The 22,511-nt window shown below is 36.4% G+C and overlaps 1 protein-coding gene across 2 annotated transcripts in view; it reads right to left on the bottom strand.

Moving 5' to 3' along the window:
• LOC148955751 (organic cation transporter protein-like) overlaps positions 1-20,897 on the bottom strand; it is a 76,023-nt gene extending 55,126 nt beyond the window's left edge. Inside the window, exon 1 of one of the 2 annotated variants that reach the window (XM_089104094.1) lies at positions 20,691-20,897. In XM_089104094.1, the coding sequence (XP_088960220.1) occupies positions 20,691-20,781 (91 nt within the window). In that variant the 5' untranslated portion in view covers positions 20,782-20,897. Of the gene's footprint in view, positions 1-11,281; positions 11,383-20,690 lie in introns of those variants that run through there. The other variant, XM_089104102.1, reaches the window with a different exon arrangement.
• Positions 20,898-22,511: the final 1,614 nt, after the last annotated feature.

Raw genomic sequence — 22,511 nt, 5'->3', positions numbered from 1 at the left:
TAATATAACGAAATTGATTATTATCTTCATTGGTCAAATCTTAGATATAGATGAGATAATTCATTTGTATATTTAGAGTTAGTATACTGCAATGCTCCAGTAAGAGAGAAAGCTCAAATGGCGTATATTAAGCAATCCCTTTGAAGATTCAAATGATAAGCACGGGACCCTTGCACCAGCTGTTTATTAAATGAGTAACAATTGATCAAATAATTTTTATTTTTGAGACGAAAGTGAAAAAAATACAGCATATTGAGATTTGAAATGTTTGCGGGGTGGGGGTTAGTTGTAGAGGATATGAGGCCAAAGGCGATGCTTTGAGACCCAATTCAATCACATAGATAAAATAGCCTTGGTCTGACTGATTTCAACAGGTTCAACGTTCTACTTACAACGAAAAAAAATTACACTGTTCGCATGAGGGGGGAGGGTCATATGTTCGGATCAGAGGCAACGCTGTCGCGTTGCCTATAGTAAAGGCCATACGGCTCCTATGTTTTATTATTATTTATTATTTTTCTTTCCCAGAGGCACTTCATATGGAAGGGGTCGTCGAAGAAACTTCAAAGGGGGCTCATTCGATTGGAAATCGAGAGTTCTAGTTCCCTTTTTAATAGTCGAAAGTGATTGAAGAGTAACTAGCCCCCCCCCACGCCCATCATTCCCCCAAACACATCCAATCAAAATTTTGAGGTAGCCATTTTGTTCAGCGTAGCTGATTTCCAGACAAAAATTATGTTTTGAGGAGGGCACTCCCCCATAGCCCTCAGGGCAAGGGTTTTAAGTATACCCTGGGGGCATATCAAGTTTTTATAGAAGGCGTTGTCGTAGAAACTTCAAAAAAGGCTCTTCAAAAACGGCATAACTTCAAAAGGGTTTTAAGTTATGCCCTGGGGGCATATAAGGTTTTATAGAAGGCATTGTCATGGAAACTTTAAAAAAAGGCTCATTCGATTGGAAATTCAAAGGGCTAGTGCCCTTTTTAACAGTTGAAAGTGACTTGAGGGCAACTAACCCCCCTCTCACGCCCACCTTTTCCCCAAACACATCCAATCAAAATTTTCAGACAGCCATTTTATTAAACGTAGTTTTAAGTTCTCTTTGAGGATGACAACTCCCCCACAGACCTCAGGGCAAGGGTTGTAAGTTATGCCCTGGGTGCATATAAGGTTTTATATAGACAACGTTGTCGTAGAAACTTCAGAAATGGCTCATTCGATTGGAAATTTAAATGGCTAGTTCCCTTTTTAATAGTCGAAAGTGATTCTAATGCAACCGACACCCCTTCCACACCCACCTTTTCCCCAACACATCCAATCAACATTTCGATATAGCCATTTTGTTCAACGTAGTTGTAAGTTCTGGAAATTATATGTTTGAGCAGGACACTCCCCCCAAAGTCTTCAGGGGCAAGGCTTATAAGTTATTCCCTGAGGGCTTATATGGCTCTTATGGAAGTATTGCTCGTATAAACTTCAGAGAGGGCTCATTTGATTTGAAATTGAAAGTTCTACTTCACTTTTTAAGCGTCAAAAGATATTGGAGGGTAACCAACCCCCTCCCCCAAACCCTCTTTCCCAAATGCAACCAATAAAATTTTTAAGATAGCTATTTTGTTAAAAATAGTTCAAAGATCACATAACAAAAATTTCGGTGTTGAAACAACCCACCAGGGCCCGGGGGCAGGCGTTGTAAGCTATGCCTTGGGGGCATATATGGGTATTTTGGAAGAGAACTTTTGAAAGTGAAAGTTCTAGTTCACTTTTTGAGAGTCAAAAGAGATTGGAGGGTACCTAGCCCCCACCCCCACCTTCCACGTCCTTTTTCCTCAAACCCATCCGATAAGAACTTTGAGATAGCTTTTTTTGAAAATAGTTCAAAGACCATATAACGAACACTCAGGGGTCAACACAGCCCCCCAGGACCCGAGGGCAGGTGTTATGCCCTGGCGGAATATATGGTTCTTATTGAAGGGATGTTCGTAAAAAATTCAGGGATGGCTCATTTCGTTGGAAATTGAAAGTTCTAGTCAAAAGAGATTGGAGGGCAACTAGCCCCCCCCCTCCACGCCCCATTTTCTCCAAATTCATCCCATAAAAATTTTGAGATAGCCATTAAGTTGAAAATTTCTCAAAAGTCAGTTAACAAAAACTCAGGTGTCTTCACAACCCCCCAGGGCCCGGGACAGGCGTTGTAAGTTATGCCCTGGGGCATATATTGTTCGTATGAAAGAGATGCTCGTATAAACTTCAGAGAGGGCTCATTTGATTGGATATTGAAAGTTCGAGCTCACTTTTTAATAGTCAAAATAGATCCGAGGGCAGCTAGCCCCCAACCCATCTGATTCAAAATTTGAGATAGACATCTTGTTAAAAATAGTTCAAAGGTCGGATAAGAAAAAATCCGTTGTCAATAGAACCCCCCAGGGCACAGGGGAAGGTGTTCTAAGTTATTCCCTAAGGGCATGTATGGTTCTTATGAAAGGGATGCTCGTATAAACTTTATAGAGGGGTCATTTGATTGGAAATTGAAAGTTCTAGTTCACTTTCTAAGAGTCAAGAGAGCTAAACTAGCCCTCCACCCAACGCTCTTTTTTCCCCAAGCCCGTCCGCTAAAATTTTTTGAGATAGGCAGTGTTTTGGAAATAGTTCAAAAATTAGATAACAAGAACGCCCCCCAGAGCCCAGGGGATAGGCGTTGTAAGTGTTGTCCTGGGGGTGTATATGATTCTAATGAAAGGGATGCTCGTATAAACTTCAGAGGGGGCTCATTTGATTGGAAATTGAAAGTTCTTGTTCGATTTTTTAAGAATCAAAAGATATCCGAGGGCAACTAGCCCCCACACCCTTTTTTTCCCCAAGCCCATCTGATAAAATTTTTATTATAGCCATTTCATTAAAAATAGTTGTAAGAAAAATTCCTGTGTCGACGGAACCCGCCAGGGCCCGGAGGCAGGTGTTATGAGTAATGCTCTAGGGGCATGTATAGTTCTTATGGAAGGGATGCACGAATAAACTTCGGAGAGGGCTTATTTGATTTGAAATTGAAAGTTCTTGTTCACTTTTTAAGAGTCAAAATAGATCGGAGGGCAACTAGCCAATTTTAAACCAAAATATATATATATATATATATATATATATATATATATATATATGAGATGAACCATGGAGGATGATTGCTAAGGGGATGAAAACTGTGATCTTACTGTGGAAATAACAGTTAATTTAGGAAAATTCTATTGTATTTGAAAAGCAAACCAAGTAACAGAAACTTTTTCTTGCATCCTAGTTATATAGAAGATCAAATTTTATTTAAAGAGTGAAGGGGAGGGGTGGGCACAAGTACCCTTTACATTCAAGTTAGACCTAGGCATAGCATTTAAATCTAGTGTAAATTAAATAAAAAAACAAGTTTGTTCAAGTGATTATAATGAACGACATTTAAATATATAAAAAAAACAACACAAAATGCCCTGTTTATGAGGGGGACTGTCAACCCTCATTCAATTCTTTTTCAAGCTAAAGTTTGACGTCATTTTCTAACACTTCAATGATCAATATTAAACATGGGAATAATGGAGACAGTGTAGAGGGTAAGTTTCACATTCCCTCAAGAATGGATGGTCTTATTGATGCGTATATGCTTTGATCGATATTTTCAGTTCAAATGGTAAGTAAACCGGTAAGCAATTGGTAAGTAAAACACTTGCAGTTATCAACTGCCTGCAATATTTGTTACAGTAATAAGCTTTTTCGTAGATTTCGTATAGACTTCTTGTCAAGATAAATAGATTGGTAATTTGAGTTAATATTTGAATAGATTTAATTGTTATCCATCTGTTTTTTGCTATTACGTTGTTTTCTTATTTTTGATGTAGAGATTACTATTGTGTTGCCTACTGTATTCTTTAATGTTTCACATTTAAGAACCTATTAACAAATTTTTATTAATTCCAATCATGTTACCCCTTGATGTTTCACAGCAGCCTTGTATTTATATGATGGTGATTAATATGCATAAAACAAATACTAGCTTATACAATCAAAGTTTGATGTTATTTTCATAAGCCCTTTTAGTCATGCCTTAGCAGCGTGTACTCTAGTTTATTCAGATCATGAATTGATCTTTGCACAACAAATTAATCCTACGATTTTTTTCAGATAACAGAGACAATGCTGGCCTATAGTAAAGAGCCGTATTGTTTTTCCCTGCCGCTTCGTCTGGAAAGGGTGGCCATAGAAACTTGGGAGGGTTTCATTAGATTGTAATCTGAAAGTTGTTACATCCAATTTTAGAGTCAAAAGTAACTAGAAGAGCATCCCGCCTGCGCTCTTTTTGTTACCCGCCACCCTATAACCCTCCAACATATCAAATCCAAAAAAGGTGGGACAGCCATTTCGCCTTAAAATAGTCTAAAGATCCAATGTATAAGCAACTGGATATGGCATGACCCTTACATGCTTCAAAGGCCATAAATAATGCGAACCACCAATTGTTGACATATACATTATAAAGGAAAAAAAGGGGTCTTGTTTGATCTTGAGTGTGCGATTAGACTGATATTGTCAAGGATAATTCTCTGGAAAAAAAGAAATATTTTGCTTTTGTAGTGGGAGAAGGGATATGGGAACTAGAATTTGACAAAAAAATGATTGTCACTGATTAGTTTAAAGCTTACAGTCGTAAGTCCTTACATGCTTAAGTACTTGGTCTAAGGGTCCCCAGTATGGAAAGAAAAATAGAAAACTAGATTAGCTTTTCCCGAAACCAGGCCTGGCAAAGGGCCACTTCATGAGAAAGGGGTGAGCAAGAACTAGAAACCTGGAAGGGGGCTCATTTATTTGGATAATTAAAATTTTAGTGCACCTTTTTTAGGACAAAAAGCGATTTCGAGGACACTCAATGCCTCAGCCCCCTTCCCATGCCCTATCTTCGACCCATCCCCCATGACACTGGATTAGAACTGACACAGTCATTTTATTTAGAAACATCAAAAGATCTAATAAGTATGTCTTTGGGTCTTTCGTAGAAAAAGTTGACAATGTTTGGTCTTGGTTTCCTGATCAGATTGGAGCCCTGAGGCAACATTTGTTTAACCAAGATTCCGAAAGTTCTCCATGGGTACGCTCTAGATTGAGTAGACGTATCTGAATAAATCAAAAGACGCTATATGCAACTGATGTTTTCAACTGATTTGCAATATCTCAGGAATAGCTATCGATTCCAAATTTTGGAAATTGGGATCGTTTCCAAATCTGGGAAATTGGGATCGAGTCCAAATTTTGGAAATTGGGATCGAGTCCAAATTTTGGAAATTGGGATCGAGTCCAAATTTTGGAAATTGGGATCGAGTCCAAATAATCCGGGTGGTTGAAATGGTCTATCTGCAATATCCCGGCAAAAGCTTGTGGGATGAAGTAGGAATTATCGAATATTCTTAATGAAACGAAAAGAGTGTGGGACAAAGACATTGCAATTTTACAATGGGCAAGGGGGAAGGGGACAAAAAAATTCGTCATTCATCTAGTACGATATTTTTGCAGCTTAAACACCTATAGGAATTATAATCTTTTGATAGTTAAGTAATGAAGTAAACTGAAAGACAATATGTGTTGCCGCAAAGTTATGAAAATGGTGTAAATGCAATATCACGGGAACGACTTGGGGTATAAAGTTGGCACTTGTAGCGAGGGACTCAGAGAGGAAGGGAGAAGTAAGTGGGTGTTGAATCATGACTTGGGGAAAGAGGGTATAACTACATTATAGACATAATATGAATCCAGTTTATCAAAATACTGAAGCTTCTACACTAATATCCCCCTTGGAACTATGAATTTATTCACAGAGAAGCAGGGAACTTATCAAAAGACAGTATATTCACCCAGGTTAATAGTGATTCTGTAATATTATTAGATTCCTTGGGAGATCTAGTTATAAAAGTTTGAGGGATTGTTTGGTGAGGGTACGGGGAAACCAAATATCATGTTTAGGAAAAGGAAAAAGAGTGAAAAAACTTTTATGTTATGATTAAATATAATTTCCAAATAAATAATTCCCAAATTGTATATATATATATATATATATATATATATATATATATATATATATATATATATATATATATATATATATATATATATATATATATATATATATATATATATATATAGTTAATTGCTTATTATGGCATAATAAACTAGGCACAAAACGGGGAAAGAATAAAGGAACAGGAAGGAAGAAAAAGGGAATAGAAGGAAGAAAATGAAGTAATCACGAGCAGCACAATAGGGCTTCCTGAATAAAGAGCAATATGGCTTGAATTTACTAAATTTTTTTTCTTTTCCCCAGGCCTCTTCGTACTGAAATCGCCATAGAAACTTTGGAGGGGGTCAATGGAATGAAAACTGAAGGAGATTTTGACATTCTGACAGGTATTTTGAGGAAAACGAGATGTTAATGATAATCTATACCAACAAATTGATTAAGACAGAATATATATATATATATATAAAATATATATATATATATATATATATATATATATATATATATATATATATATATATATATATATATATATATATATATATATATATATATATATATATATATATATATATATATATATATATATATATATATATATATATATATATATATATATATATGTATATATATATATACTTTTAAATATTTATATACTTTTTAAATAAATTAAACGTAATGTCCTAAACATATTTCTTCTGAAAAAGGATCAACAGTTTTTTGTTGAAATCTTAAAACTTGCAGCTGTAAGCTATTGGGTCTAGAGAGCCTCTATGCATAGAAAAAACTTGATATAAATTTGCTACACCGGAAACGAGCTCAAAATTCGTTTTTTCAACCAGCTAGGAACGGTAATGTTTTTATTCCGGCAGGTGCTTGAATTTGAATCATTTTTATCATTCCAGACAATCAGCTTGAAAATAATATTCATAAGTTTATCAGCAGAGACGCCAAAATAACTTGGGGGGGGGCATTTTGAGTTTATTCTGATTTTTTCAATGGAAACAACTAAAAAGACTTTCAAAATCTCAAGGGACGGTTATAAAGTATGTTTCTGGGCTTACGAATGTTGGAGGGGCAGCAACCCTATTCCTCTTTCTGGTAGTTTCAGATCATATTGAGTTTGAATCGATTATTCATTTTATTTTATGTTTGTTTTAGGATTCATCTATCCATATCTAGCAGTATCTGTTTTCTTTAAGCTATTACTCACTTTAATTTCTATTCAGCGTGGGTTTTATTTATTTATTTATTGTAACTTCTGTTCCTTTTAAATCTGAGTCATTATGGAGCTTTATATCTGCTCGTCTTATGTTTTAACACAGCTCTTTACTCCTCTCTTTTGAAAGTTTTTTTTTTAATTAATCCCCAGAAACGGCAAAAAAAAGAAACATCTTTCCTACAGGACATTAACCATATGGTTGATTCAAATAACCACAAGAAACAAACTGTAAAAACATACTTTTCCCACATATAAGCAAATTGCCATTGGGGCTAAGTCCTAACCAAGGGAGAGAAAGTCCATGTCCAACCCCAGAACTTAAAATGTCATTTAAAGGCACTAATTGGTTAGACTAATTGGTTAGTCTCTAAATAAATACCTAACTATGGTCCATTCCATAGCTGAGCCCCTTTTTCTTAAAATAGATTTAACTCCACCTAAATTTCTCTTACAATATTGAGAACTCTTGATCTAATGTGAAAGTACCTTGGAAAGCTCCAACATCTCCCTCGTCCAACCTATTCATCCAAGAAATAAAAATATTCTTGTAACGACGGACCAAAAAGTCTATCCACTTCACGAACTTCCAATTCTCAGGCGTATCCACTGAGGGAGGCAATTGCCCCCCCCATCCTGAACTTCGAAAATACTTTAATCCGACATTTTCATCGAAAAACGCTTTTTTTTTGTATTTTCATCGGAAAAAAGAAAGATAAAAAAATTACCCCCTTTGATTTGGAAAAATATATTTTGCCCTTCCTAACTATATTTCATAAATTGTCGCCCCTGCCCTTTGGTCTTAGTATCTCAATCAAAATTACTTTTACTGCAAGTTCGAACGGGGAAACTAAGTTAGAATTAAAATTACTGAGTAAAGGGAAATTGCCGCCCCCCCCCCATCCTCAATTTCGAACAATACTTTTTTTAGACATTTCCATTCAAAAATATTTTTCTTGTATTTTCATTGGGAAAGACCTAAAAGCTACAAAATTACCCCCTTAGATTTGGAAGAAAATTACTCACCCCCCCCCCCCCACTAAATTTTCATAAATTGAAGCCCCTGCCAGTGCTTTAGTCTTATTATCTCTATAAAAAAACTAGTTTGATTTTTTTTTTACTGCGAGTTAGAACTGGGAAATCAAGTAAGAATGGAAATCATGCCTAAGAGGAAAGAGTAATACACTTAAGCGATCGCCTGCCAATGAATTGATTATTCATTATGAAAAGAATATCCGTAGTAATAAGGAAAACTTGACTTTGCGTGATTAAATGTTATGTATCGTGTTCAAACTCATTCAAATGAACTGGAATATTTCAGCAAATTCATTACACAATCAAAAATACATTGAAGAAAATATACATTTGAAACCAGTCGAAAAAAAAAAGATTTTCTGCAACAGATAATTTTAAGACCAGGTCTGGCTTGAGAGGTAGTAATGAATCAAACATTAAGGAATTCAACTTCCAGTCCAAAGAATATAAGTAACTTATAAGCAGGGGCGAATCTCTACCATCTTTATTGGTGGGAGGGGGGGAGGGAGGAGGAGGAAGAGGGTTTCATATCTGGATAATCCAGGGGCATGGGCTGAGTAATATTTTTTCTCTCCAAATTACTGGAGAAGGGGGGGAGGGGCAGTTTGTGGATCAACTGCCCCCCTCCCTAATGAAGCCCCTTCTTATAAGAGTGGAAACTGGCGCTAGTGACGACAAAAAAACCATCAATGCCATCTAACACTTGGTGCTTTTTCAAGCTTTGTAATTGCTTTTCTAACATGAACAGATATGAGACACCTACTACTGCGCTAATATTACCAACTACAGAAATTCAATTAATTATCATTACATCGAAAAAATGCCAAGTGTCGCCAAACACTAGATGGTGATGAGGTTTTTGTCGACACTAGCGCTAGTTTTCACGGTACTTTCCCATTATATGAGCCTCTAGGGTTAACCACTGTAGAGTAGACAATGATAAAACCCGTTTTGACGTGTTAACCGCTTTAGAGTAGGTAATGATAGCGTGGTTTTCATTGCGTATACGATATTAAACTGTGTTTTTTTGGGGTTTTGGGGGGGAAGGCACCTAGGTTATGTTGGGTTACGTATTTAATAATATATGCTAAGCTTTGCCCCTACCCCCCCCCCCTATTGTGCAAATATATTGCCCAAATTTGTTTCTAATGTGTTATATATTCGTCTTATTTTATTTCATTAGCATTAACCAAACTTGACTTTTTGGAAAACCCCATATAATGGGAAAGTACCGTCCCCACTCTTGTAAGTTATTCATACTGTTTTTCTCAGTCCATATCTGGAATTCGGTATGTAGCCAGATGTGCAGACCAAAGAAGGAGACAGCAAGCAGTGGCGGATCCAGGGGGGAGAGGGCCGCCCCATCCCCACTAGCGTAGTCTAAAGTAGTATAATTTAAGTTTGTCGCATCAACCTATTCTGCCCCATCCTAAAATTTGTATCAGATCAACCTATTTTGAGCCCCCCCCCGTAAAAAAAAATCCTGGATCCGCCCCTGACAGCGAGCTGGTTAACGGTATGTCAGTCAGCAGGCCGGTCCGGCCAGATCAAGAATTGTGGTGGAATGTATAATAAGAATCGGATTCAACAATGGGGAAAAATGGGAATTTTCCTAGAATATGTATTGAGATCGAGAAATTTTCTTTTATTCCCAAAAGGATTCTACCTTCAAAAATATTATTCTTAAAATCAAAAATGTTTGTTACAATGAAGCAAATATCCTATGTTTCTATTTACTATGCGTATGCACCCATTACTCGGACAACCAACAAGTTCCTGAGGAAAGATAAACAATTTTTCTGACAATTTGAAAGGCTAATTGCTTTTTCTTTTTGGATGAAGTCAACCATGTCAAAAAATCATAATATTTTAATTAATGCTGCAATTTTAGTTATATCACAATTACATGCAATCGTGGACCTTCGCAATACAAAAGCTGAATGCTCTCCATGTCGTTTAAAGGGAAAGAAATTGTATCAAGAAGATCAGTCCGGCCTAATTCAGGAATCAGGGGTGAAAGGGGGGTAAATATCCCTTTTGGAATTTTTATTGGAAAAAAAACAGTTCCTCCCCTCAGTTTCTGAATAATACCTTTCTTTCTATCTTCATTTAGAAATGAAAAAAATTCCCTGCATTTTTGAGGACTTGGTGGCCCTGCCATAATTCTTCTGCCACAATACGCATGCAAGTGAAAGATCAGATTATTTCAGCCTTGTCGTGCTGGCTAGAAGGCCGATCCAGGTCAGGTCTACAATCTGGGATGGAGGATCCATCACTCATGGTCTAGGCATAATACACAAAATAACAAAGTATTCTGTCTTATCCAGTGACTATTTCTAAAAAGTAGTTGAAGTTTCAAGGGAATTATTAATTTTGAAAGAGGATCATGCAAGGGTGAATCCAGAATTTTTATTCAGGGGGGGAGGGGTTACAATAAAAAAAAATTAAAAGACGTATCAAAAATTGGTTTATATGCATTTTGTTAGGTTTTTATTAGTCGGACAAACTCTTTGGGGGGGCGGAGGGGAGGGAAGGGATTCCAATCCCCTAGCTCCTTGGATACGGGTCAAATATTTTAAAAACTAAAATCAGAAAGTAGTTAATATACTATAGACTTGTAATTACTTTTTTGACAAAATGTAACCTTTACCTCACTTTTTTACCTTTAACTTGTCCTCACTTTTTAATTTGAACCTTCATTTTCTATATTTTTGGAGATTATGCAAAAATTGATTGATACATATTTATGTTGGAGTCATTTGAGGAGAGGGCTATGAAAGGATCTAATGAATGCCAAAACGGGTCCAAGGTTTCAAAACTGGACATATTGTTATCAAAACCAATGACTAGCGAATGACAACGAAATGCAATAGGCCTTGGTTTTATTTAAAATAAGTAGGACGCCCCCGATTCAAAAGATGATTCATTTTGTTAAAAAAAAAACTTAAAGCCTATAAAAAATAAAAAAGAAAGGGTTCATACCATAAAAGCTCGATTGCAATTCTGTAGTACTCTTGCATTCATTCATTCTCAATCTAATTTGTTCCTCGTTGTGTTTCTGTCGACCCGACATATAAAACTGAGTTCAGTGTTACCAACACCTCAAAACAAAATGTACCACAAATTGCATGAAAAATATACCAAAGACAAAAAAAATGTACCATATCCCGATTTCTTTTTCCGCATGTTACGCTTCGCGTAACACGCGGATCGTCGGTGACGTAAAGTACTATCTATGAAAATTTTGCATAAGACATTTTCGTTCTCTTTTTTCCTTTATTTTTTTTCTTTCTCTTCTAATACAGTACATTACTCCAGACAGTACTTGAAGAAATTCTTCGGAGTAACATATGTTACAACAGAAACATTTTATTACAGGCCAACAAAAGTCGCTGTTTTTCGGCCATTTACTACCATTTATAAACTTGGCAAACTTTAGCAAATTTTTTTAAACTCAAAACGAGCAGAAATTAACATGAATAGGGCTCAAAACCCCTATGCCTTCCCAAGGATAGAACATAACTTGCTCTTTACTGAAAAAATATAAATGTTTTTACTTTAATAACTTTGATAAATCAAATAATATTAACATTTTGATTACTAAACATCAGTATATGTATATTAAACTGACAATGCACATTCATTTGTATTTTTTTCAGTAAGTGTAAATTATGTTCTGGCCTTGGGAAGGCATAAGGGTTTTGAGCCCTGCTCATGTTAATTTCTGCTCGCTTTGAGTTTGACTCGCTTATTTATTGTAATTTTTGTTCTTTTTGGGTTTCATTTATTTATCGATGCTGATTTGTGGTAGTTTCACGCTAGGTAGATTATTTTATTTTATTTCTGCTAATTTTTGGTTTAATGGAGTTCTTCACTTTTCTTTGAAAAACTTATTTTGTGGAATTTTTTTTTTTAATTAATTAATGTTCGTTTTATATTGACATAGCCTTGTCATGGAAAAAGAAAATAATAGTTTAAATATTTTCTTTTTTTCAAGACTTTATAGTTGGGCCTACTATTTGTATGCTGGAGAAATTTTTTCAGCAATTTTTAACAACATACACCCTTTTAAAAATCTGGACAGAAATAATAGCGTTTAATTTATTTTCATACCTCTTCTAGTTGACCTGAAATGGGCGAAGAGTTTGAACATAATACCCTCAGTCGTTCTTGGGATACTGCTGAGATGTCTTATTGCGAATTAGGATTAACACGGTTCATCTTGATTTAATCTTATGGCAAAATTTTTTTTTAAAACTTAATGGGAAATTGGTGGGGTGGGCGTGGTAGGGGGATTAGTTGTCCTCCAATCACTTTCCACTATTAAAAAGGTCATTAGCTATTCCAATTTCCAATTGAATGAACCCTTTTCCAAGTTTCTACGACAACTCCTTCAATACGAAGTGCCCTGGTTATAAAAATGAGACTGCAATAAGTAGTATATTTGAAACATGGATGGCTGCAGGGTTGGTGGGAGGGGTAGCGGGTTAATCGGTGACTATATAGTAATTATGAGGCAACCAAAACAAAGGAAAGCATAAGGGCTGTTTTTTCACTCATCAATGTGCTAAGATCTTACATCTTTTGTCAGAAAACGCTTAAAAGTGAAATCTTTGAACTAAGATCTTACATCTTTTGTCGTTTTATACAAACGTCTTTCATCATTCTGCTCTGATCAGCGGCCTGAGAACAATAATGAGTATATCATCAAAGTTCTATCATCATTGTTCTATATGGCAGAACAGTGGCGGTCTTCAGACTTTTTGCTAACATCAGTAAGCTGTAAGATCTTAGAACAAAGATGAGTTAAAAAACGATAATCTTTGCAGAAAGATGTAAGATCTTAGATGTGAGATATTAGTACTTAAAAACGGGCCTATAGTAGAAACAAACAATGAAAAAAAATGTATGTGTCGAGGGGGTATTTTCCGCCGGGGGGGGGGGGGTATTTTTCGATGGTATTTTCAGCGGGGGTACTTTCCACGGAGAGTATTTTCCGCGGGGGTACTTTCCGTAGGGTATTTTTCGCGGAAGTATTTTCAGCGGCAGAGTACTTTCCGGTTTTTTCCGCGGGGGAATTTTTCGGGGGGTAAACACCTAAAACCTTGGAATCAGCATGAAAAACCATTAATGTGTCAATTGTAGTCGAAATTCCTTTTTAATTTAAGTTTAAATTTGCTTGTTTAATTTAGTTCTTGTTTGTTTTAAGTTTTAATGTTGCCCCATATTCATAGGTTATTCATAGGTTGAATTTTGTCTATTTAATTTACATATCTAGAAACCGCAAACAATATTTGTTTTTAAATATTATTAATGAATAGCTGAGATTAATGACTTAATGAAAAACTGCTACTGGTATTTACAGTTCACAGGTTCACTATTTTTTGTTTTTACAATTTTGAAGTTTTTGCCGCAATATCAGCAATAAGTGTTTTCAGCTATGGTTTCCAATCCTGTGCTCTGGCTCTAAGACCTACTCTGTAAAAGGCTTGATTTACTATGCGGACCCAAGCCCTATTTAAGCCTGAAACCGAAGCTAAAACGAATTTTGACTCCCGAATTTTCGCAACGAAATTCCATTTTGTCTTTTCCCCCAAAATTCCCCAAATCTTGAAGACTTGTCCCCGAAAACTCCCCGAGTTTTTAAGGCATGTCCCCGAATTTTAAGATTCGAGAATGGAAGCCCTGCTTGATACACAGAAAGATGTTTTTGCGACCTTTGTACGCCGGAAGTGAAGTGTCTGTTTACGAAAAAAGGAAAATAGGTGGCTGCTTTTCTGTCTCTTATCTAGACTATTCTGCACAGATCAGAGTGAAATAAAATATTTGTAGATGAATGAATACACACATAGGTTCAAAAATAATGAGTTGTATCACATTGTACCATAATTTTGTAGAATATACCATATTTTGCGGGATTGTACAAAATTGTACCAGTAGAGGTGAAATGTACCGAAATGGTACAATAGTACCACGTTTGGCATCACTGACTGAGTTACTTTTCCACGGGTTCAACTTATTTATAATATGTCAAAAAAGCCCCGCAGAAATTTGCGTCTTATTTCACAAAGATTTTTTTTCACCTTCCGTTGCTGAAAGCACTGTGGGAATTAAATCGACAATAATTTATTTTTGTTTACTTTAGATGAAATGCAGTTAGAGCGTGAACATTTGGGGATTAAAACTACCCAAGCTGAGATAACTATTAAAAACAAATAAATTGATTTGGTACTTATCAAAGATAAATAAACAAGTAAAATATACTGTCAAAATGCTTTAGGTCATCAAAATCGTAGTTAAGTTAGGTCAAGGTCATCTTAGGTCACGTTAAATCCCCTCCTATTGTCTTTTAATTCGTATCAAGCCAAAAAATTGGGGGGGGGGGAGGATTTTACCAACGGGCTCGTCAGTATTACCGAGCGATTTGAATAGCATTGCTATTAAAGTGACTTCGATTTATTCAACAAACTGAGACTTTAAGCCATTTCACTTGATGCCATTTGTTTCCATCCCCCTATTTACATAATCAAAAATGGGAGGGGAGCATCCCCTATTCCCTTCATGTGATAACCCTGATAGCATCAGCATTCTAATCAAAACATACTAATAATAAAACAAAGTTTGAGTAATTGCAGTTTGGGGATGCGGAGACAAACATTTCGTGGTAACGGGATTTTCCACGGGGAGAATTTTCCCAGGGAGAAAAGTTTCCGGGGGAGTTTTATAGGGATAATTTTATACCAGGACCAGGAGGAGGAAATTTGAAAAAGATCAGGAGGAGCTACATTAAAACTTAAAACGAACTGAAATTATTGCGTATATCAGGGAGCTACCCCTTCCTCAGCCCTCGCTCTTTGTGCTAAAGTTGGACTTTTTGTCACAATCCTTCAAGAAAGACGACTTGAACGCAAGGATTGTTGAATTTGGATGATAAATGTTTTTGACGAGCTTTAAGACTTTGGCGCGAAGAGCGAGGGTTGAGGAAGGGGTACTTCCCCTCATATATGGAATAATATTTGTTCGTTTTAACTCTAAATGTTGCTCTTTACTTTCAATTGAAAAAAAAACAGCAATAGTCCATAACAATAGTATGTGCAAAAGAGAAAAAAACGCAATACAATAAAACATGCCCATTTTAAAAGCTACGATGCTTATTTAAAGTTAGTTTAACTGTTTTTCTTCATCCTACTAAATCATAGGCAGATGCCAAAATATTTGTACCATTAAACACAGGTTGAGCCCATAATAATCCAGCCCACCAACGCCCCACTCTTTCCCGGGTGCCATCGTACAACCCAAAAGGCCTCTGATCAAAATTTTGACATAGTAATTCTCTTCAGAATAGTCGAAAGGTCCAATTAAATGCCTCTAGGGATGATGAGAGCCCTTCAATACCAGGGTTAGGGATTATACAAGCTCCTCATTTTACCAGCAAATTTTAGTAGAAAAGGTAAGTGCATTGATCCTTGGTTGGACCAGAATCATGCACGAACGGGTGCATACACATAATTTCTATTTTTTGGAGGGAGGGGGAGGATAGGAGTAATAAAAACTAATTATTTGAGGAAAAAGTGCTAAGAATTTGGGAGAAGCTCAGGGGTCCTAAGAGCCGTCCCCTCTGTGTAAATCCCTGTGCAAAGATATTTGATCTGGGAGTGTGAACACCGTCTCTGGGTCTCCCAACCTAGGCGATGACCAGAAGGAGTAAGGCTTAAAAAACTGTTGTCCAGTTTTCAAGGGCTTAACTTAGCCAAAGAACATGTATCAGCCAGTAAATTGTCAAAACTGAATGAAAACTGAAGGAGATTTTGACATTCTGACAGGTATTTTGAGGAAAACGAGATGTTAATATATACTTTTAAATATTTATATACTTTTTAAATAAATTAAACGTAATGTCCTAAACACATTTCTTCTAAAAAGGATCGACAGTTTTTTGTTGAAATCTTAAAACTTGCAGCTGTAAGCTATTGGGTCTAGAGAGCCTCTATGCATAGAAAAAACTTGATATAAATTTGCTACACCGGAAACGAGCTCAAAATTCGTTTTTTCAACCAGCTAGGAACGGTAATGTTTTTATTCCGGCAGGTGCTTGAATTTGAATCATTTTTATCATTCCAGACAATCAGCTTGAAAATAATATTCATAAGTTTATCAGCAGAGACGCCAAAATAACTTGGGGGGGGATTTGTAGTTTATTCTGATTTTTTCAATGGAAACAACTAAAAAGACTTTCAAAATCTCAAGGGACGGTTATAAAGTAAGTTTCTGGGCTTACGAATGTTGGAGGGGCAGTAACCCTATTCCTCTTTCTGGTAGTTTCAGATCATATTGAGTTTGAATCGATTATTCATTTTATTTTATGTTTGTTTTAGGATTCATCTATCCATATCTAGCAGTATCTGTTTTCTTTAAGCTTTAACTCACTTTAATTTCTATTCAGCGTGGGTTTTATTTATTTATTTATTGTAACTTCTGTTCCTTTTAAATCTGAGTCATTATGGAGCTTTATATCTGCTCGTCTTATGTTTTAACACAGCTCTTTACTCCTCTCTTTTGAAAGTTTTTTTTTTAATTAATCCCCAGAAACGGCAAAAAAAGGAATCATCTTTCCTACAGGACATTAACCATATGGTTGATTCAAATAACCACAAGAAACGAACTGTAAAAACATACTTTTCCCACATATAAGCAAATTCCCATTGGGGCTAAGTCCTAACCAAGGGAGAGAAAGTCCATGTCCATCCCCAGAACTTAAAATGTCATTTAAAGGCACTAATTGGTTAGACTAATTGGTTAGTCTCTAGATAAATACCTAACTATGGTCCATTCCATAGCTGAGCCCCTTTTTCTTAAAATAGATTTAACTAAATCTAAATTTCTCTTACAATATTGAGAACTCTTGATCTAATGTGAAAGTACTTTGGAAAGCTCCAACATCTTCCTCGTCCAACCTGTTCACCCAAAAAATAAAAATATTCTTTTAACGACGGACTAAAAAGTCTATCCACTTCACGAACTTCCAATTCTCAGGCGTATCCACTGAGGGAGGCAATTTCCCCCCCCCCATCCTGAACTTCGAAAATGCTTTAATCCGACATTTTCATCGAAAAACGCTTTTTTTGTATTTTCATCGGAAAAAAGAAAGATAACAAAATTACCCCCTTTGATTTGGAAAAATATATTTTGCCCTTCCTAACTATATTTCATAAATTGTCGCCCCTGCCCTTTGGTCTTAGTATCTCAATCAAAATTACTTTTACTGCAAGTTCGAACGGGGAAACTAAGTTAGAATTAAAATTACTGAGTAAAGGGAAACTGCCACCCCCCCCCATCCCCAATTTCGAACAATACTTTTTTTTAGACATTTCCATTCAAAAATATTTTTCTTGTATTTTCATTGGGAAAGACCTAAAAGCTACAAAATTACCCCCTTAGATTTGGAAGAAAATTACTCACCCCCCCCCCACTAAATTTTCATAAATTGAAGCCCCTGCCAGTGCTTTAGTCTTATTATCTCTATAAAAAACTAGTTTGATTTTTTTTTACTGCGAGTTAGAACTGGGAAATCAAGTAAGAATGGAAATTATGCCTAAGAGGAAATAGTAATACACTTAAGCGATCGCCTGCCAATGAATTGATTATTCATTATGAAAAGAATATCCGTAGTAATAAGGAAAACTTGACTTTGCGTGATTAAATGTTATGTATCGTGTTCAAACTCATTCAAATGAACTGGAATATTTCAGCAAATTCATTACACAATCAAAAATACATTGAAGAAAATATACATTTGAAATCAGTCGAAAAAAAAAGATTTTCTGCAACAGATAATTTTAAGACCAGGTCTGGCTTGAGAGGTAGTAATGAATCAAACATTAAGGAATTCAACTTCCAGTCCAAAGAATATAAGTAACTTATAAGCAGGGGCGAATCTCTAGCATCTTTATTGGTGGGGGGGGGGGAGGGAGGAGGAGGAAGAGGGTTTCATATCTGGATAATCCAGGGGCATGGGCTGAGTAATATTTTTTCTCTCCAAATTATTGGAGAAGGGGGGGGGGCAGTTTGTGGGTCAACTGCCCCCCTCCCTAATGAAGCCCCTTCTTATAAGAGTGGAATCTGGCGCTAGTGACGACAAAAAAACCCATCAATGCCATCTAACACTTGGTGCTTTTTCAAGCTTTGTAATTGCTTTCCTAACATGAACAGATATGAGACACCTACTACTGCGCTAATATTACCAACTACAGAAATTCAATTAATTATCATTACATCGAAAAAATGCCAAGTGTCGCCAAACACTAGATGGTGATGAGGTTTTTGTCGACACTAGCGCTAGTTTTCACGGTACTTTCCCATTATATGGGCCTCTAGAGTTAACCGCTTTAGAGTAGGCAATGATAGCGTGGTTTCATTGCGTATACGATATTAAACTGTGGTTTTTTGGGGTTTAGGGGGGGGAGGCACCTAGGTTATGTTGGGATACGTATTTAATAATATATGCTAAGCTTTGCCCCTACCCCCCTCCCCTAATGTGCAAATATATAGCCCAAATTTGTTTCTAATGTGTTATATATTCATCTTATTTTATTTCATTAGCATTAACCAAACTTGACTTTTTGGAAAACCCCATATAATGGGAAAGTACCGTTTCCACTCTTGTAAGTTATTCATACTCTTTTTCCCAGTCCATATCCGGAATTCAGTATGTAGCCAGATGTGCAGACCAAAGAAGGAGACAGCAAGCAGAGGCGGATCCAGGGGGGAGAGGGCTGCCCCCTCCCCACTAGCGTAGTCTAAAGTAGTATAATCTAAGTTTGTCGCATCAACCTATTCTGCCCCATCCTAAAATTTTTATCAGATCAACCTATTTTGAGCACCCCCCCCAGTAAAAAAAATTCCTGGATCCGCCCCTGACAGCGAGCTGGTTAACGGTACGTCAGTCAGCAGGCAGGTCCGGCCAGATCAAGAATTGTGGTGGAATGTATAATAAGAATCGGATTCAACAATGGGGAAAAATGGGAATTTTCCTAGAATATGTATTGAAATCAAGAAATTTTTTTTTATTTCCAAAAGGATTCTACCTTCAAAAATATTATTCTTAAAATCAAAAATATTTGTTACAATGAAGCAAATATCCTATGTTTCTATTTACTATGCGTATGCACCCATTACTCGGACAACCAACAAGTTCCTGAGGAAAGATAAACAATTTTTCTGACAATTTGAAAGGCTAATTGCTTTTTCTTTTTGGATGAAGTCAACCATGTCAAAAAATCATAATATTTTAATTAATGCTGCAATTTTAGTTATATCACAATTACATGGAATCGTGGACCTTCGCAATACAAAAGCTGAATTCTCTCCATGTCGTTTAAAGGGAAAGAAATTGTGTCAAGAAGATCGGTCCGGCCTAATTCAGGAATCAGGGGTGAAAGGGGGGTAAATATCCCTTTTGAAATTTTTATTGGAAAAAAACCAGTTCCTCCCCTCAGATTCTGAAAAATACCTTTCTTTCTATCTTCATTTAGAAATGAAAAAATTCCCTGCATTTTTGAGGACTTGGTGGCCCTGCCAAAATTCTTCTGCCACAATACGCATGCAAGTGAAAGATCAGATTATTTCAGCCTTGTCGTGCTGGCTAGAAGGCCGATCCAGGTCAGGTCTACAATCTGGGATGGAGGATCCATCACTCATGGTCTAGGCATAATACACAAAATAACTAAGTATTCTGTCTCATCCAGTGACTATTTCTAAAAAGTAGTTGAAGTTTCAAGGGAATTATTAATTTTGAAAGAGGATCATGCAAGGGCGAATCCAGAATTTTTATTCAGGGGGGAAGGGGTTACAATAAAAAAAAATTAAAAGAAGTATCAAAAATTGGTTTATATGCATTTTGTTAGGTTTGTATTAGTCGGACAAACTTTTGGGGGGGAGGAGGGGAGGGGTTCCAATCCCTAGCCCCTTGGATACGGGTCAAATATTTTAAAAACTAAAATCAGAAAGTAGTTAATATACTATAGACTTGTAATTACTTTTTTGACAAAATGTAACCTTTACCTCACTTTTTTACCTTTAACTTGTCCGCACTTTTTAATTTGTACCTTCATTTTCTATATTTTTGGAGATTATGCAAAAATTTATTGATACATATTTATGTTGGAGTCATTTGAGGAGAGGGCTATGAAAGGATCTAATGAATGCCAAAACGGATCCAAGGTTTCAAAACTGGACATATTGTTACCAAAACCAAAGACTAGCGAATGACAACGAAATGCAATAGGCCTTGGTTTTATGTAAAATAAGTAGGACGCCCCCGATTCAAAAGATGATTCATTTTGTTAAAAAAAAACTTAAAGCCTATAAAAAATAAAAAAGAAAGGATTCATACCATAAAAGCTCGATTGTAATTCTGTAGTACTCTTGCCCTCATTCATTCTCAATCTAATTTGTTCCTCGTTGTGTTTCTTTCGACCCGACATATAAAACTGAGTTATTTTTCCACGGGTTCAACTTATTTATAATATGTCAAAAAAAGCCCCGCAGAAATTTGCGTCTTATTTCACAAAGATTTTTTTCACCTTCCGTTGCTGAAAGCACTGTGGGAATTAAATCGACAATAATTTATTTTTGTTTACTTTAGATGAAATGCAGTTAGAGCGTGAACATTTGGGGATTAAAATTACCCAAGCTGAGATAACTATTAAAAACAAATAAATTGATTTGGTACTTATCAAAGATAAATAAACAAGTAAAATATACTGTCAAAATTCTTTAGGTCATCCAAAATCGTAGTTAAGTTAGGTCAAGGTCATCGTAGGTCAAGTTAAATCCCCTCCTATTGTCTTTTAATTCGTATCAAGCCAAAAAATTGGGGGGGGGGGGATTTTACTAACGGGCTCGTCAGTTTTACCGAGCGATTTTAATAGCATTGCTATTAAAATGACTTCGATTTATTCAACAAACTGAGACTTTAAGCCATTTCATTTGATGCCATTTGTTTCCATCCCCCTATTTACATAATCGAAAGTGGGAGGGGAGCATCCCCTATCCCCTTCATATGTGATAACCCTGATAGCATCAGCATTCTAATCAAAACATATTAATAATAAAACAAAGTTTGAGTAATTGCAGTTTGGGGATGCGGAGACAAACATTTCGTGGTAACGGGATTTTCCACGGGGAGAATTTTCCCAGGGAGAAAAGTTTCCGGGGGAGTTTTATAGGGATAATTTTATACCAGGACCAGGAGGAGGAAATTTGAAAAAGATCAGGAGGAGCTACATTAAAACTTAAAACGAACTGAAATTATTGCGTATATCAGGGAGCTACCCCTTCCTCAGCCCTCGCTCTTTGTGCTAAAGTTGGACTTTTTGTCACAATCCTTCAAGAAAGACGACTTGAACGCAAGGATTGTTGAATTTGGATGATAAATGTTTTTGACGAGCTTTAAGACTTTGGCGCGAAGAGCGAGGGTTGAGGAAGGGGTACCTCCCCTCATATATGGAATAACATTTGTTCGTTTAAAGTCTAAATGTTGCTCTTACTTTCAATTGAAAAAAAAACAGCAATACTCCATAACAATAATACCTGCAAAAGAGAAAAAAACACAATACAATAAAACATGCCCATTTTAAGAGCTACGATGCTTATTTAAAGTTAGTTTAACTGTTTTTCTTCCTCCTACTAAATCATAGGCAGATGCCACAATATTTGTACCATTACGTACAGGTTGAGCCCATAATAATCCAGCCCACCAACGCCCCACTCTTTCCCGGGTGCCATCGTACAACCCAAAAGGCCTCTGATCAAAATTTTGACATAGTAATTCTCTTCAGAATAGTCGAAAGGTCCAATTAAATGCCTCTAGGGATGATGAGAGCCCTTCAATACCAGGGTTAGGGATTATACAAGCTCCTCATTTTACAAGCAAATTTTAGTAGAAAAGGTAAGTGCATTGATCCTTGGTTGGACCAGAATCATGCACGAACGGGTGCGTACACATGACTTCTATTTTTTGGAGGGAGGGGGAGGATAGGAGTAATAAAAACTAATTATTTGCGGAAAAAGTGCTAAGAATTTTGGATAAGCTCAGGGGTCCTAAGAGCCGTCCCCTCTGTGTAAATCCCTGTGCAAAGATATTTGATCTGGGAGTGTGAACACCGTCTCTGGGTCTCCCAACCTAGGCGGTGACCAAAAGGAGTAAGGCTTA

The sequence above is a fragment of the Artemia sp. Qi Xiang Cuo genome, chromosome 2 (genome assembly GCF_049724085.1).
Source record: "Artemia sp. Qi Xiang Cuo chromosome 2, ASM4972408v1, whole genome shotgun sequence".
Classification (NCBI taxonomy): domain Eukaryota; kingdom Metazoa; phylum Arthropoda; class Branchiopoda; order Anostraca; family Artemiidae; genus Artemia; species Artemia sp. Qi Xiang Cuo.
This window is presented reverse-complemented; position numbering and strand designations above follow the sequence as displayed.